This window comes from Oncorhynchus masou, chromosome 27 (assembly GCF_036934945.1).
Source record: "Oncorhynchus masou masou isolate Uvic2021 chromosome 27, UVic_Omas_1.1, whole genome shotgun sequence".
Lineage (NCBI taxonomy): Eukaryota > Metazoa > Chordata > Actinopteri > Salmoniformes > Salmonidae > Oncorhynchus > Oncorhynchus masou.
Window position 1 is genome coordinate 60,527,786 of NC_088238.1, and position 19,243 is coordinate 60,547,028.

Here is a 19,243-nt window from a genome sequence, read left to right on the forward strand (position 1 = left end):
ATCTAACTGTTTCGGGGTGACAATTTATGGTCTTTTATCATGTGTTCATTCTAATGAAATGAGAAAGGTTACTGAACTGTCCTGCTGTGGGTTTAAACCCTAACAACTCCATTACTAGGTTACTGAACTGTCCTGCTGTGGGTTTAAACCCTAACAACTCCATTAAACTAGGTTACTGAATTGTCTGAACTGTCCTGCTGTGGGTTTAAAACCCTAACAACTCCATTACTAGGTTACTGAACTGTCCTGCTGATGTGGTTTAAACCCTAACAACTCCATTTACTGAACTGTCCTAATGTTAAACCCTGAACTGTCCTGGTTACTGAACTGGGTTTTAAACCCTAACAACTCCATTACTAGGTTACTGAACTGTCCTGCTGTGGGTTTAAACCCTAACAACTCCATTACAAGAACTGTTACTGGTTACTGAACTGTCCTGCTTTAAACCCTAACAACTCCATTACTAGGTTACTGAACTGTCCTGCTGTGGGATTAAACCCTAACAACCCCATTACTAGGTTACTGAACTGTCCTGCTGTGGGTTTAAACCCCCTAACAACTCCATTACAAGGTTACTGAATTGTCCTGCTGTTGGTTTAAACCCTTAACTCCATTATTAGGTTACTGAACTGACCCTATTAAACCCTAACAACCCCCTTACTAGGTTACTGAACTGTCCTGCTGTGGGTTTAAACCCTTACAACCCCATTACTAGGTTATCGAACTGTCCTGCTGTGGGTTTAAACCCTAACAACCCCCTTACTAGGTTATTGAACTGTCACGCTGTTTAAACCCTAACAACTCCATTATTAGGTTACTGAACTGTCCTGCTGTGGGATTAAACCCTAACAACTCCATTACTAGGTTATTGAACTGTCCTGCTGTGGGTTTAAACCCTAACAACCCCCTTACTAGGTTATTGAACTGTCCGCTGTGGGATTAAACCATAACAACTCCATTACTAGGTTATTGAACTGTCCTGCTGTGGGTTTAAACCCTAACAACCCCCTTACTAGATTACTGAACTGTCCTGCTGTGGGTTTAAATCCTAACAACTCCATTATTAGGTTATTGAACTGTCCCGCTGTGGGATTAAACACTAACAACTCCATTACTAGGTTATTGAACTGTCCTGCTGTGGGTTTAAACCCTAACAACCCCCTTACTAGATTACTGAACTGTCGTGCTGTGGGTTTAAACCCTAACAACTCCATTACTAGGTTACTGAACTGTCCTGCTGTGGGTTTAAACCCTAACAACTCCATTACTAGGTTATTGAACTGTCCTGCTGTGGGATTAAACCCTAACAACTCCATTACTAGGTTATTGAACTGTCCTGCTGTGGGTTTAAACCCTAACAACCCCCTTACTAGGTTATTGAACTGTCGCGTTGTGGGATTAAACCCTAACAACTCCATTACTAGGTTATTGAACTGTCCTGCTGTGGGTTTAAACCCTAACAACCCCCTTACTAGATTACTGAACTGTCCTGTTGTGGGTTTAAATCCTAACAACTCCATTATTAGGTTATTGAACTGTCCTGCTGTGGGATTAAACACTAACAACTCCATTACTAGGTTATTGAACTGTCCTGCTGTGGGTTTAAACCCTAACAACCCCTTACTAGGTTACTGTCGCGATTAAACCCTAACAACTCCATTACTAGGTTATTGAACTGTCCTGCTGTGGGTTTAAATCCTAACAACCCCATTACTAGATTACTGAACTGTCCTGCTGTGGGTTTAAATAACAACTCCATTATTAGGTTACTGAACTCCATTACTCCATTACTAGGTTATTGAACTGTCCTGCTGTGGGTTTAAACCTAACAACTCCATTACTAGGTTACTGAACTGCCCTGAGGTTATGAACTGTCCTGCTGTGGGTTTAAACCCTGGTTAAACTGTCCTGCTGTGGGTTTAAACCCTAACAACTCCATTACTAGGTTACTGAACTGTCCTGCTGTGGGTTTAAACCCTAACAACTCCATTACTAGGTTACTGAACTGTCCTGCTGTGGGTTTAAACCCTAACAACTCCATTACTAGGTTACTGAACTGTCCTGCTGTGGGTTTAAACCCTAACAACTCCATTACTAGGTTACTGAACTGTCCTGCTGTGGGTTTAAACCCTAGCAACTCCATTACTAGGTTATTGAACTGTCCTGCTGTGGGTTTAAACCCTAACAACTTACTAGGTCACTGAACTGTCCTGCTGTGGGTTTAAACCCTAACAACTCCATTACTACTGAACTGTTAAACCCTAACAACTCCATTACTTGAAACTGTCCTGCTGTGGGTTTAAACCCTAACAACTCCATTACTAGGTTACTGAACTGTCCTGCTGTGGGTTTAAACCCTAGCAACTCCATTACTAGGTTATTGAACTGTCCTACTGTGGGTTTAAACCCTAACAACTCCATTACTAGGTTACTGAACTGTCCTGCTGTGGGTTTAAACCCTAACAACTCCATTACTAGGTTACTGAACTGTCCTGCTGTGGGTTTAAACCCTAACAACTCCATTACTAGGTTACTGAACTGTCCTGCTGTGGGTTTAAACCCTAACAACTCCATTACTAGGTTACTGAACTGTCCTGATGTGGGTTTAAACCCTAACAACTCCATTACTAGGTTACTGAACTGTCCTGCTGTGGGTTTAAACCCTAACAACTCCATTACTAGGTTACTGAACTGTCCTGCTGTGGGTTTAAACCCTAACAACTACTAGGTTACTGAACTGTCCTGCTGGGTTTAAACCCTGGTTACTGAACTGTTTAAACCCTAGCAACTCCATTACTAGGTTATTGAACTGTCCTGCTCTGGGTTTAAACACTAACAACACCATTACTAGGTTACTGAACTGTCCTACCGTTGGTTTAAACCCTAACAACTCCATTACTAGGTTACTGAACTGTCCTGCTGTGGCCTTAATCCCTAACTAGTCTATTATAAGGCTACTGAAACACTCTGGACGTGTCAAGACGAGGACTCCCAACATTGAGTCCACTATACAGACAGAACAATTGGACATTCCTAACTGAGTTGGACCATGCTCTACTGCACTGAGTTATTAGTATGACGTTAGTTATTGTGTTACATGATATATGCTGGAATGCGTGTGGTTTTGTGGTGCGTGTACTGTGAGATGTCAGATGATGGTCAAATGTGTTAACAGTTCTCCACATACATCTGCTATCGATTAGTTATATATATATTATTTTTTTCTCCCAGACTACTATGAAAAGACATGGGTGTAGACAGGTGTCCTACTGTTTCCAGTGAGGTGAGATATTACACTTTTACTATGCAGTAAACTGATGAGAAGCCTATAGCTGCACTCAACCAGACTCAGTGGTTCTGGAGAATAAAATTAAATATGATGAAACTATATGACATGCAGGACATATGCAGTGTTTTTTTGTTTTTATAGCAATATCAAATCATTTCTGGGTAGCAAGTAAGTACCCTACTGTAAATGTTTAGTAAAACACTATTTCTCAAGCAAAATGTTGCTAGGACTGTCTTTGAGTGGTCTGAGTGAGGGAAGGGAAAAGTGAATAGTAGCTGTTTTAGGCAGAGAGGTTTGGAACTCTCTTTGTTATTAGTCTATTAACCAATTTACCATCTAGTGATGTCACCAGGCAAAGCCAAACTCCCGCCAATGCAAACAGGCTGATTAGAAGGTCCTATGTAGATTGTATTTTTAACCCGCAAAATTTGTTTTAATTTTACATTTATTTAATGAGGCAAGTCAGTTAAGAAAAAAATTCTACTTTTCAATGATGGCCTACAAACAGCAGGTTAACAGCCTGTTCAGGGGCAGAACAACAGATTTTTAACTTGTCAGCTTGGGGGTTTGAACTTGCAACCTTGTGGTTACTAGTCCAACACTCTAACCACTAGGTTACCCTATAATAAAACTGTTTCTTTTTTTTCACATGTATATAGTGGTCGTATTATCAGCTGCTGTACAACATGATACAAAAAAAAACTGAATTTTGACTGCAATGGGCATTTAATTGATTTAAGCCATGTTTTAGAACATTCTCCTGAGTCACTGTGCGTTTTCCACCTGCATTCCCATAGTGCTGAGGTGCCCTGTTTCAGGCTTGGAATCATTGACCATTTATGGTGCTCTCATGCACACCAACCCGCTGAGCGTACTTCAATCAAAAACAGCAGACCCACCACCAGCCAGCTGAGAACTTCACAAAGTGCACACAGTGCCGTTACCTGGCAACAGTTAGCAAAGCTCGGTGCGCACCGGGGCCAAAAACATCAGATCCTATTAAGGCCACCGTTGCTGTGTGTCCCGCGGGAGGAATGCACCTCTAATCAGCCCTCTATGATGCCATTGCCTGTGAATGAAGTCATCACCTCAACTGTGATGGCCAAAGACAACTTTTGGGGGTCCCAGAGCCACCTAAAGACTCTAAAAATTGTATTGTGACTACTAGAACAAAGTCATCAACTCCAACTGTAGCTCTAATTGAGGAGATGTCAAACCATTTCCACCCTGACCATTTCCATTTCCACCCTGATTCTAGAACAAAGTCATCAACTCCAACTGTAGCTCTAACTGAGCAGATGTCAAACCATTTCCACCCTGACCATTTTCACCCTGACCAACATTTTTCCACCCTGACCATTTCCACCCTGACCATTTCCACCCATTTTCACCCCTGACCATTTCCACCCTGATTCTAGAACAAAGTTATGAACTCCAACTGTAGCTATAACTGAGGAGATGTCAAACCATTTCCAAAACAATGGCCATAAGTAACACTTTTCACACAAAATGAAGGCTGTTGTCAGAATCAATAACAACCGAAGCCAAAGTCAACATACTCTAAAAACATATAACATGATTAGCTACCATTATATTGACGCTTACAGTAAAAACCATTTCAGTAACAAAACAGTTTGAGTTTGTAGAAAGGGAAAAATATTTCTCACCCATTTCTCACCCATTATAACGGTTATTAATGAATTAATAATAACTAATGTGTGACAATTGTAAAGAGCTACTGATGAGCAGAAAAATAAAGAACCATCTGTATAGACTTAAAGACTTTTATTCTGAGTTAGAATTTTTTTGGTATAATTATTAAATTATCTGTCTGATCATAAAATTCTTACAATTATATCTGGGTCACAATTGAGTGTTTCATAAGCAATTATAATATTCATAAATCGATGATTTCTAACGTATGGTATGCGTCCTTTCTTCAAGTCAGAGATGCATGGCTTCAGATAGCTGTTCCGAGTCGAGTTCATGTGCTTTGTTTTGTCCACCCGTTTCTGTTTAAAATGAGAGACGTGACCTCGGAGTGTGAGTGGGATGAATATTATTTGTGTCGGAGCCAAGTTCCGTAGATAGAAGACTCAGGTGTGGTAGTTAGAGATCTGGCCCTGGAGTTTAAACTTGGCATTGTGAGGTCTGATTTGTGTGTGTGTGTGTGCATACATTTGTCCTATTTCAGAAATGCGCAAGTGTGTATTAATACACATGTGTGAATTGGAAAGATTTTTTTTTTGTCACTGTTCTCTGTTATTGTCAGTCTTTATGGTTAAGAGAAACTGAAGGCCTTCTAAGTGTCAAATGACCCAAAATGGATGAATCCATCTAAGGCTGTTGTTGATCCTGCATGAGTCAGGGTGAAAACAATAGGTCAAGTTCCCCATTCAAGATCAGAGGTCGTAGCAAGGTTAGTGTTTGGGTCATGGGTTAACTGAGAGGTTAAATACACTAAAACCAAGAAAGGGGTTTGAACCACCGATCACTGCCTCTCAAAGGTCTGTCGATGTTAAAGCTAGTGACTGAAGCCAGAATACGTTAAAACAAAATATATTTTTGTTTACTAAACAAATGATTGAAGCCAGAAAACGTATAAACTAATGATTGAAGACAGAGCAAATAAAGAGCTGTCTTTAGGTGTTGTGTTCTCCTTGTCTTCCTCTCATTTAAACTGAACCCCGTCCTAAGCCTTTAGGTTTCTTCATTTCCTGTCAATCAACTGCCGTTCATCTTGAACCCAGAGACAGGCTGCGAGGGGTATTTTAACACGTCAACAGGAAGGATATTTTCACAGACTGTCAAGTAGATTGTCCGTTTTTGGACTACATTTACAGCTGCCTTAGTATGCTAAATAGCTATTTCCTCTCCCTATACACTTCCTCCTCTCTGTGATAAGACCCTCCCCCTCTCTGTGATAAGACCCTCCCCCCTCTCTGTGGTAAGACCCTCCCCCCTCTCTGTGGTAAGACCCTCCCCCCTCTCTGTGGAAAGACCGTCCACCCTCTCTGTGATAAGACCCTCCCCCTCTCTGTGATAAGATCCTCCCCCTCTCTGTGATAAGACCGTCCCCCTCTCTGTGGTAAGACCCGTCCCCTTTCTGTGATAAGACCCTCCCCCTCTCTGTGATAAGACCCTCCCCCTCTCTGTGGTAAGACCCTCCCCCTCTCTGTGGAAAGACCGTCCCCCTCTCTGTGATAAGACCCTCCCCCCTCTCTGTGATAAGACCCTCCCCCTCTCTGTGGTAAGACCCTCCCCCTCTCTGTGGAAAGACCGTCCCCCTCTCTGTGATAAGACCCTCCCCCTCTCTGTGATAAGATCCTCCCCCTCTCTGTGGAAAGACCGTCCCCCTCTCTGTGGTAAGACCCGTCCCCTTTCTGTGATAAGACCCTCCCCCTCTCTTTGATAAGACCCTCCCCCCTCTCTGTGGTAAGACCCTCCCTCCTCTCTGTGGTAAGACCCTCCCCCCTCTCTGTGGTAAGACCGTCTCCATAGGCTGACTCAACAGCATTCCAAAGACAATAATTAGAACTGGCTAATTGAGCCTTTCCCACGAATCCCTTTGTTACTGATCCCCCAACCTTGGTCTTTTTTGTTTTGAAGTCAGTAAAAGTATGAGTTAAACTGGACAGAAACCGAGTACAGTCACTTCTGTTTAAGCTTAAAACTTCCAGTTACAGAAGAAAATGACCCTTTAAAAATCAACTATTTCTAAAACAAACCAATTTAAACCCTGACGGTAAGGCACCCACTTAATCCAATGATGGCGAGCCTAACCCTGGTTGGCATGGCTGGCATGCTGGCTAAAGACTCATGGCTTTCAGCTGAGCAGTCGGTAGTCAGCAGTCAGCAGTCAGTAGTCAGCAGTCAGCAGTCAGCAGTCAGCAGTCAGCAGTCAGTAGTCAGCAGTCAGCAGTCAGTAGTCAGCAGTCAGTAGTCAGCAGTCAGTAGTCAGTAGTCAGTAGTCAGTAGTCAGCAGTCAGCAGTCAGCAGTCAGCAGTCAGTAGTCAGTAGTCAGTCAGTCAGTCAGTAGTCAGTAGTCAGCAGTCAGCAGTAGTCAGCAGTCAGCAGTCAGCAGCAGTCAGTCAGTCAGTAGTCAGCAGTCAGCAGTCAGCAGTCAGTAGTCAGTCAGTCAGTCAGCAGTCAGCAGTCAGCAGTCAGCAGTCAGTAGTCAGCAGTCAGTAGTCAGCAGTCAGTAGTCAGTCAGCAGTCAGCAGTCAGTAGTCAGTAGTCAGTAGTCAGCAGTCAGTAGTCAGTCAGCAGTCAGCAGTCAGCAGTCAGCAGTCAGTAGTCAGTAGTCAGCAGTCAGTAGTCAGTCAGTAGTCAGTAGTCAGTAGTCAGTAGTCAGCAGTCAGTAGTCAGCAGTCAGTAGTCAGCAGTCAGTAGTCAGTAGCAGTCAGTAGTCAGTAGTCAGCAGTCAGCAGTCAGCAGTCAGTAGTCAGCAGTCAGTAGTCAGTAGTCAGTAGTCAGCAGTCAGTCAGTAGTCAGCAGTCAGTCAGCGGTCAGACAGCCTCACATGTTCTGCCTGGCTGGCTCTTTCGTCTTTAGGGTTCCCATGACCATAAATGGGTAATCTGTTAAACTGTCAGGGTCATCTGTAAAACGCTGAGGGTCATCTGTTAAAAGCTGAGGGTCATCTCAGGGTCATCTGCTAAACGCTGAGGGTCATCTGTTAAATGCTGAGGGTCATCTCGGGGTCATCTGTTAAACGCTGAGGGTCATCTGTAAAACGCTGAGGGTCATCTCAGGGTCATCTGCTAAACGCTGAGGGTCATCTGTTAAATGCTGAGGGTCATCTCAGGGTCATCTGCTAAACGCTGAGGGTCATCTGCTAAACGCTGAGGGTCATCTGTTAAATGCTGAGGGTCATCTCAGGGTCATCTGCTAAACGCTGAGGGTCATCTGTTAAATGCTGAGGGTCATCTGTTAAACGCTGAGGGTCATCTAAGGGTCATGCTTTCACATTATGATATACGCCAATAGAGAGCTGGCCTGCTGGGATATGGGGAAGGATGGGTTATAGAGAAAATGGAGAGAGAGGAAGTAGGGGAGTTGGATCAAGAGAGAGAGGAAGATGATGGTTGGTAGTTGAATGAGAGAGAGACTAAGGTGATGGTTGGTAGTTGAATGAGAGAGAGACTAAGATGATGGATGGTAGTTGAATGAGAAAGAGACTAAGGTGATGGTTGGTAGTTGAATGAGAGAGAGACTAAGGCGATGGTTGGTAGTTGAATGAGAGAGATACTAAGGTGATGGTTGGTAGTTGAATGAGAGAAAGACTAAGGTGATGGTTGGTAGTTGAATGAGAGAGAGACTAAGGTGATGGTTGGTAGTTGAATGAGAGAGAGACTAAGGCGATGGTTGGTAGTTGAATGAGAGAGAGACTAAGGCGATGGTTGGTAGTTGAATGAGAGAGATGCTAAGATGATGGTTGGTAGTTGAATGAGAGAGAGACTAAGATGATGGTTGGTAGTTGAATGAGAGAGAGACTAAAGTGATGGTTGGTAGTTGAATGAGAGAGAGTCTAAGGTGATGGTTGGTAGTTGAATGAGAGAGAGACTAAGATGATGGTTGGTAGTTGAATGAGAGAGACTAAAGTGATGGTTGGTAGTTGAATGAGAGAGAGACTAAAGTGATGGTTGGTAGTTGAATGAGAGAGAGATGAAGGTGATGGTTGGTAGTTGAATGAGAGAGAGACGAAGGTGATGGTTGGTAGTTGAATAAGAGAGAGACGAAGGTGATGGTTGGTAGTTGAATGAGAGAGAGACTAAGGTGATGGTTGGTAGTTGAATGAGAGAGAGACTAAAGTGATGGTTGGTAGTTGAATGAGAAAGAGACTAAGATTATGGTTGGTAGTTGAATGAGAAAGAGACTAAGATTATGGAAGATTATGGTTGGTAGTTGAATGAGAGAGAGACTAAGATGATGGTTGGTAGTTGAATGAGAAAGAGACTAAGATTATGGTTGGTAGTTGAAAGAGAGAGAGACTAAGATGATGTTTGGTAGTTGAATGAGAGAGAGACTAAGGTGATGGTTGCTAGTTGAATGAGAGAGATACTAAGGTGATGGTTGCTAGTTGAATGAGAGAGATGCTAAGATTATGGTTGGTAGTTGAATGAGAAAGAGACTAAGATGATGGTTGGTAGTTGAATGAGAGAGAGACTAAGATGATGGTTGGTAGTTGAATGAGAGAGAGACTAAGGTGATGGTTGGTAGTTGAATGAGAGAGAGACTAAATGATGGTTGGTAGTTGAATGAGAGAGAGACTAAGGTGATGGTTGGTAGTTGAATGAGAGAGAGACTAAGGTGATGGTTGGTAGTTGAATGAGAGAGAGACTAAGGTGATGGTTGGTAGTTGAATGAGAGAGAGACTAAGATGATGGTTGGTAGTTGAATGAGAGAGATACTAAGGTGATGGTTGGTAGTTGAATGAGAGAAAGACTAAGGTGATGGTTGGTAGTTGAATGAGAGAGAGACTAAGATGATGGTTGGTAGTTGAATGAATGAGAGACTAAGGTGATGGTTGGTAGTTGAATGAGAGAGAGACTAAATTATGGTTGGTAGTTGAATGAGAGAGAGACTAAGATAATGGTTGGTAGTTGAATGAGAGAGAGACTAAATTGATGGTTGGTAGTTGAATGAGAGAAAGACTAAGGTGATGGTTGGTAGTTGAATGAGAGAGAGACTAAAGGTGATGGTTGGTAGTTGAATGAGAGAGAGACTAAGATGATGGTTGGTAGTTGAATGAGAGAGATACTAAGATGATGGTTGGTAGTTGAATGAGAGAGACTAAAGTAATGGTTGGTAGTTGAATGAGAGAGATACTAAGATGATGGTTGGTAGTTGAATGAGAGAGAGACTAAAGTGATGGTTGGTAGTTGAATGAGAGAAAGACTAAGGTGATGGTTGGTAGTTGAATGAGAGAGAGACTAAGATGATGGTTGGTAGTTGAATGAGAGAGAGACTAAAGTGATGGTTGGTAGTTGAATGAGAGAGAGACTAAGATGGTGGTTGATGCAACTGAGTGTCATTATAATGCCAGGAGTTAGTGAGTGCATGAGTGAAAAAGGGATAGTGAGGGAGAGAAGGAGGGGGGGTGTTAAGATAGATGTGGTTAATTATAGTATGTGAGTGAGAGAGACTAAGTGCAGGTGACAGAATAAGCACATAGACACAGCATGACAAAACAAACCAAACCGCCAGACGTATTTCAGAACGGCTGGCGCGTCTTCCAACACTACTATCTGTCAATGATCACACAGCATCACAAGACATGAATGGACCTTAAGTCAGCAATGAGGGGTTTTAAACCAAGATGATCAGTGTATTCACACAACGGCTGCTTCCTTTCTCCTTTCACTGGAGTATTCTCAAATGGTTTTGAAGACTTCTGTACAATTCTAAACACTTATTTTTTTCTTTCTTTCTTCCTCCCAGCGTCACATTTCACAGTCGAACCAGCAGTTGTTGACACTAAGCCTTGTTGTGTTTTCAAATACCTCTTGTCACACAGCTGACAAATGTCCAAGATAAGATAACAATTCCCCTAGCGCTTTTATAAATAAACTCAACCCATCGGGTGGGGGGAAGGTAGTGTGTGTGTGTGTGTGTGTGTGTGTGTGTGTGTGTGTGTGTGTGTGTGTGTGTGTGTGTGTGTGTGTGTGTGTGTGTGTGTGTGTGTGTGTGTGTGTGTGCGCACACCCTATTATAACCAGATTATGGCTCCAGTATCCCCCCTGATATGTTCCACGTCATAGTTTGTTAATGTATCTGTGTGCCCTTTTCACAAACAGAACCCCCCACCACACACACACACACACACACACACACACACACACACACACACACACACACACACACACACACACACACACACACACACACACACACACACACAGGGGACATCGTGGCTTCACTCATCTTCCTCCTTCATCATTTTCCCGCTGCATAACTCCCTGCTAAGATGTCTCTGAAAAAGGTCAACCTGGCCACATGACCTGCCATTTGAAGAGGACGTAGATAGCCAAAAAACGGGCCTGCACAATTCAATTAGGCTCCAGGGAGGGATGGTTGCATCTGTTGGACTGTAGTTAAGTGCAAATCTCTGCCAAGCTCTTCAGGTTTATTGTAACTTCTTGACCAAACACAACAGATGTCCACATAAACCTATGGCTGGGCTCTGTTCTAACCCGTAATCTCAGTGAGACTAACCTGTGTAAATAAAGGTTTAAATCAATAAATGAATAACAATAATATATTGATACAATTGTAATGGCTAAGATCAAATAGGAATCGGTCACTTGATAAGCCTCGTAATGAAGCCTTCAAAAGGCACAATGCAACATTAGCCTCAACAGTAAGTGAACACTTTGTTCCAAATGAAATGCTTGTTTTAAAGTGAGGTCAGATGGCCAGGTTGAAGATGAGATGAGTGTGGGATGTATTGAGGAATGTGGAGATGTCACAGAGGTTGTGGAGGAAGGTGGAGATATGGAGATGTGTGGAGGTTGTGCAGGGGAGCATGAAGGTTAGAGGTGAAGGAGACATTTATCTAAAACTCCTAAAGGAAATCTATGCAAATTCTGCAATTTCTGCAAAGCATTGTCTCGCTTCACTTTTTTTTCCTCCACACTCTGCTATTCATTGTGTTTTGAGAGCGTCTTGAATGGTAACCAGGACTGCTGGTCAATCCTGACCTCATATAATCCACAGTTACAATAATAATTTATTTCACATTGCCTACAGCAATGATCACCTGTACTGGTGGTTGGGAAGTGCTACAGTACTGAAACACAAATTCAACTAATATATGAATCATTCAATAATGATTGTGTCATCAGCAGAATATCAACAGAATATCAACAGAATATTAACAGAATGTTGACAGAAAATCAACAGAAAATAAACAGAATATCAACTGGATGTTGACAGAATATCAACATAATATCAACAGAATATCAACAGAATGTTGACAGAAAATCAACAGAATATCAACTGGATGTTGACAGAAAATCAACAGAATATCAACAGAATGTTGACAGAACATCAACAGAATATCAACAGAATGTTGACAGAATATCAACAGAATGTTGGCAGAAAATCAAAATAATATTAACAGAATGTTGACAGAAAATCAACAGAATATCAACAGAATGTTGACAGATCATCAACAGAATATCAACAGAATGTTGACAGAATATCAACAGAATGTTGGCAGATAATCAAAATAATATTAACAGAATGTTGACAGAAAATCAACAGAATATCAACAGAATGTTGACAGAATATCAACAGAATGAATTGACAGAAAATCAACAGAATATCAACAGAATATCAACATACAGAATATCAACAGAATAAACAGAATGTTGACAGAAAATCAAAAATCAGAATATCAACAGAATGTTGACAGAATATCAACAGAATATCAACAGAATGTTGACAGAATATCAACAGAATATCAACAGAATGTTGACAGAAAATCAACATAATATTAACAGAATGTTGACAGAATATCAACAGAATATCAACAGAATGTTGACAGAATATCAACAGAATATCAACAGAATGTTGACAGAAAATCAACATAATATCAACAGAATGTTGACAGAATATCAACAGAATGTTGACAGAATATCAACAGAATATCAACAGTTTACTATAATCCAGCAGCAGTCAAGTCTTAAAGTGACACTAGTTTACAGTGAACACGGTGTGTGTGTGTGTGTGTGTAAGAACAATGAAGCAGGTGTATACTGCCCTGAATTGCACAGGTGATTGCTTACTTCAACTGTTTTTGAGGAAGATGCCAGAATGGTAGTTGAACTTTGACGTTTACTTGTTTACTTGTTTTTGAACAGTAAACTGAGGACAGTGTTTTCCCAGCAAACCAACATTGGTTCTGTGAATGTTCCCAGATTGTAGGAAACGTGTAAAATCCGTATTTGAGCAACTTTGAAATGTAATGTGTCAGTCTAGGAATAAAATAACTCGTACCTACACATACCGACATTGCAAGCAGTGGTACCTATCCACTGGGCACACACTGGTTGAATCAATGAAATGACGTGGAATGGAATAGATGTTACATTGACATCTGTGCCCAGTGGGAACTTATTTAGAGATTAGTGAACAAGCAGGAAAAGCTGCTAGTCATACACACTAGAGAGTATATTTCTTTGAAATTATTCAAATGTTTTTCAGCTCAAGCAAAGTCTGTGAGTGTGTGTGTGTGTTTGTGTGTGTGTTTGTGTCTCTATTAATTGATCTGTGTTTGAGTGTGTGGCCTGTATCTGTTAGTGCTGAGCGATTTAACCAAAATGTCACTAAAAAAAAAAACATTAAAAAATAATAAAACCAGGAATTGACCAGCATCGGTTCAATTATTTATATTCCATTTTGTTTATTTTTTTTTCTGTGATGTCAATGCGCACATTGCACAGTGTCTCCAGAGATAAATCAAATCAAGCCGAACTGTGCGATGTAGTAGGGAGTTGTAGTTTCAACAGGCCAATATTCTACATAGTTCGGCACAGAAAATGTGGTAATTAACTATAATGACCATAATCCATTGCATGCCTTCTTGTCCCTCTGTGTTCAATTATGCCTGGTATCTGAAAATACATGATCTAAATGATTGATAGTTGGTATTCAGCAGTCATACAAGTATGCCTTATTTACTTTGAAGAACTACTAAAATTGTGATTTTGTCAGACTTCAGCTCTATAGAGATGAGATTACTTTTTTAATTGAACCTTTAACTAGGCAAGTCAGTTAAGATCAATTTCTTATTTACAATGAAGGCCTACACCGGGCCAAACCCGGACGCTGTGCGCCGCCCTATGGGACTCCCAATCACGACTGGGTGTGATACAGCCTGGATTCGAACCAAGGACTGTAAATACACTTCTTGCACTGAGATGCAGTACCTTAGACCGCTGTGCCACTCAGGAGATTCAAATGAAATAATAAAGTCATCAAATAAAACTAATGTAATAAACAACTGAAATATTTTATTAAAGTAAATGAATGTGAATAATGGTTAATAAGTGATCAGCAGTAATGTACAATCACCACCATAATGGGGGACTTTTATTACAGTCACCACCATCATGGGACATTTATTAGAGTCACTACCATCATGGGGACTTTTATTACAGTCACTACCATCATGGGGGACTTTTATTACAGTCACCACCATCATGGGACATTTATTAGAGTCACTACCATCATGGGGACTTTTATTACAGTCACCACCATCATGGGGACTTTTATTACAGTCACTACCATCATGGGGACTTTTATTAGTCACTACCATCATGGGACTTTTATTACAGTCACTACCATTATGGGACTTTTATTACAGTCACCACCATCATGGGACTTTTATTACAGTCACTACCATCATGGGGACTTTTATTACAGTCACTACCATCATGGGGACTTTTATTACAGTCACCACCATCATGGGGTCTTTTATTACAGTCACTACCATCATGGGGACTTTTATTACAGTCACTACCATCATGGGGACTTTTATTACAGTCACTACCATCATGGGGACTTTTATTACAGTCACTACCATCATGGGGACTTTTATTACAGTCACCACCATCATGGGGACTTTTATTACAGTCACTACCATCATGGGACTTTTATTACAGTCACTACCATCATGGGGACTTTTATTACAGTCACTACCATCATGGGGTCTTTTATTACAGTCACTACCATCATGGGGACTTTTATTACAGTCACCACCATCATGGGGACTTTTATTACAGTCACTACCATCATGGGGTCTTTTATTACAGTCACTACCATCATGGGGACTTTTATTACAGTCACTACCATCATGGGGACTTTTATTACAGTCACTACCATCATGGGGACTTTTATTACAGTCACTACCATCATGGGGACTTTTATTACAGTCACTACCATCATGGGGACTTTTATTAGTCACTACCATCATGGGACTTTTATTACAGTCACTACCATCATGGGGACTTTTATTCATTGTTTTATTCTGTGTTGTTACAGCATTCAACCCACATACTACATAGCGCATTTAATGTTTTTTTTTAAAATGATCTAAACCAAAATCGAAAAACCTTGATTATTTTGAAAAATAATCTAACTGAAACAGAAACAACCTTAAAAAGCAATAATCAAATCACTCTATTATCTGCATGTTAGTGTGTGCACGCTTGCATGTGTGCTGGATTGTATAATGTATTCCTTCAAATGAGTAACAACCATTTACAAATATTAGGACATATATCATCTCACAGAATACGAAGTGTCACTGTCTAACTAGAAGTCAATATACATAAGTAAATATTAGGCTTTGGGTGGTCTGGAAAGCTTCCAAACATCTCCATGGCCAAGCCCATTAAACTCTCCTGTGCTCTTTAATGTAGTCTGTATAAACTCTCGCTCTAAGCTTTGCTTTATATTGTACAAGTAGAAGGAGGCCTCAGCTGGAGCAGTGATCCACTATTTTACTTTTTGTGAGAACTTTCATGATAGCAACGACATGAATTGGTTTTCCACAACCCCCCAAAAAAAATAAAAATAAAAAATAAATTAGAAGATGCAAAGTTAAAATACTTGGTGATGGGTTCATTTTGAGCGTTATAAGGCCTTGGGTGCTGTTGTAATCATTGACGTGAAAAGAAGTCTTTAAAGTAGTCACTCTTAACATTTTCCCAGATTGACTTGAACTAAACTGTTGAATTTATGATGGGGGGGGGGGACCAAAGTGTCAGTGACACGTGCTGCAGGTATGAAAGGTTTATAGTGGAACACTTACCTTCAGGACTTTATTGGAAAACTTTATTGGAACATTGCAGTAAACCAAAGAGAGAGACACAAGGACCATAATACCTTTCCTCTATGTCTATCTCCTACCACATATGTGTGATGCAAACTGGATTGCACCCATAGCGGTCTCAACACAAGGTACATATATCAGGTCGCATCAAGTTTCGACTGTTTGGCCTATTCAGACATATGTGACTAATGCTTAGGCTGTAATTAAATTCTTTCGAGATAAATAACTCATTTAATCTGATATATGTTTCTTACATCACTTGGCTGGGTAGACTGCGGCATATTGCAATAACACATCTGTCATCTAGAAAGCCGTCATTTCACTGCCAAAATAAATGACTCCATGGAAATGGTACCGCTACAAACATATTTACATAGCAAGATGTATTTAGGACATTTGATACAATATTGCTAAACGGAGCTCATATTATTTTAAGAATAGAAGAAAACAACTGTCAAGTTAGTGAGATATAACTTTACCAGCGTACATTCACGTGTTTACATTATGGATACCAGAGACAATGGCATTCAGAGATATATCTTTGTTTAGCCTGAAACAACAAGTTCTGGATACTTTTCTGTGCTTATGCGGTATGGAGGCATATTGCCTGCATGTTGCAACAGCAGTGTTTGAAGATGATCTGAAGATCAGCTGACAGCCAATACGCTTACTTAGAAAGAACATGCCTGCTCTTACACAAATTGTCTCTATCAAGTAAATCCTACATTACTCAATCTATCTCACATATTCATCAACAACATGATGTTGGACTTTTTTTTCTTCAAAACTAATTCAGCAAAGTTTTAATTTGTGGTCAAAAGTTAACAGATGAGTATCACTAGTATTCATATCTCATTGTCTTCTGTCATTGAGAATAACCACAAGTGAAACATCATGAACGAATAGGTTTACACATGCATCACATGTGAATCAACTATTTGAATGTTCTTATGTATCGAATAACCAATAATAATAAAAATCCCCTTAGAATGAAGATGCGCTAGTCAGACAACGTGACAAACCGAAAGGATATTAGACGGTCATACCTCCTCTTCATGACTGGTGAATTCATTCGATTCGTTCTCTTTCTCAGTATTGTTATTCATTCTGAGACAGCTATCTCTTTATCTTGGACCGCCTTTTGTTTGGTTCTATCCTTCTCCGGAGAAAACAGAAGAACAAGCCGTGTGCCGACCGCTGTCCTGTGTAAGCTATTGTACCTCTAGCTTTTTCCTAGTTTCCCGGCATTAATAAAATAAGTCAATGTTAAAAGTCAACTGACAGATAAACTGATAAATATTGAAATGGTTCTGGATATAGATCTAGATAACCCGTTAACACGACGACATATTCCTCATTAGAATGCAATATTCCTAGGAAATCTTTCCAGAACCACTGCGCGCCCCGAGGAGTGAGATGAAAATAACTATTCATTTAACTGCACTACGGCAAGGCAGACCTTGACGAGGAAAGTTCTCCCATCTCCTTCAAAGAGGGAGGGGGGGCTGGGATGGGGCGTGGGATAGGGAGTGTGATGCGCCGTTTCTCCGAGCTTATGAATGTTTTATAAGGTGTCATAGTAGGAAGGCAACAAAGGAACACTTATTTGAGCCTTCAGCGCGATCTACACGTTTATGGAACGTTTTAGATTCTCACGCGTGTTTCAGGTGATCCAACATGCTTTCGAAACGAGGAGACAGCTTAGCTATTCACGTGCTTTTAACAAAAACATAACAATAACACGTCCACGGCGGTATTTCATTATTTTGTATTACACAGAAGCCTATCAGTAAAGGTAGCCCAACTGACATTTGCTTTGGCCTGTTACATGGTATTGTATATAATTTGATACTTTTATTCAGTATGCAGTGAGTATTGTTAGTTCACGTTGTGGACTGCTTCAAGCTCATATATTCTAACATGTATAGACATAGGATTAGACATTAACCCACTCAAATTGCACACAGTCATAGACTTCTGTCAATTATACACGTAGGAACTCGAGATTCACATATTTAACTAGCTGTGTTTAGCAAACTTGGAAAAATGCACACACATGAGAACAAACTCTCATACACACACACACGCACGCACGCACGCACGCACGCACGCACACACACACACACACACACACACACACACACACACACACACACACACACACACACACACACACACACACACACACACACACACACACACACACACACACACACACACACACACACACGAGTACTAGGGGTTGAACAATAGTCCAAAGACAGTAAGACACCAAAACAAATGGAAATAGGTAAAATAATTATAGCTGGAAGCAGCAATGCCGGGTTCAAGCTGTAGGCCCACTGTGCCACCATCAGAACAAATTGGACACATCATCATCGGATGATCTACTTCTGTACTCCTTACCACACTTGCCAAATATCAGAACTCTGGTTCATACAATAATAAGCCAATGAGCTTGCGCAAATGTTTTTTCCTGTCCAACAGTGCCAAACTGAATCCTACTCGACAGGTTAGCTAGACTCACATTGCTGAGCATGTGTGCCAAATTCCATGACTGAGTCAAACAGATCAAGAGATATAAATATGTGCCTGTTATAGCGCCACCATGTGGTGGATCTGATTGTTCTTGCATATGTTGAAACCTTGACAGTGTTTGGAAACAGTGTAACAAGTTTTGTTTCAATATGAATAACCGTCTAATTTACATCCGTTTATGTGACCATGACGACACAAATGTTTGTTGGTCAATATTTATTGGCCATGTTGTTTGAGATGTTAGCCTGGAAAACGTTATTTGTGAGAGCCACAGATGCCACGTATCATGTTTTGTGCAGACCGATCATTTGGTGCCAGAGGAGTAGCACTTTAAGTGTTCTCCACGAAATTCAAAATGGTGGAAAATCCATAACGTCAGACCTTAAGGGTCATTGAGACAAATGTGTTCCTTGTGAGGAGAGACACCAAGGAACCAAATATCAGGACTGTCACACAGGGTGAGGGGCGTGACCTTTCAAAGTTTACATTTTCAATCTGTTGTTATAGTGTCACCATGTTTATTTTATATTTGACTAGGCAAGTCAGTTAAGAACAAATTCTTATTTACAATGACG

The 19,243-nt window shown here is 40.8% G+C and overlaps 1 protein-coding gene across 1 annotated transcript in view; it reads right to left on the bottom strand.

Annotated features, from left to right (window-relative positions):
- The window catches only part of LOC135516485 (RNA-binding protein with multiple splicing-like), a 74,894-nt gene extending 57,294 nt beyond the window's left edge, over nt 1–17,600 (bottom strand). The window contains 1 exon segment of the mRNA XM_064940827.1: nt 17,177–17,600. Coding sequence (XP_064796899.1) covers nt 17,177–17,236 — 60 coding nt within the window. The 5' untranslated portion in view covers nt 17,237–17,600.
- Nucleotides 17,601–19,243: the final 1,643 nt, after the last annotated feature.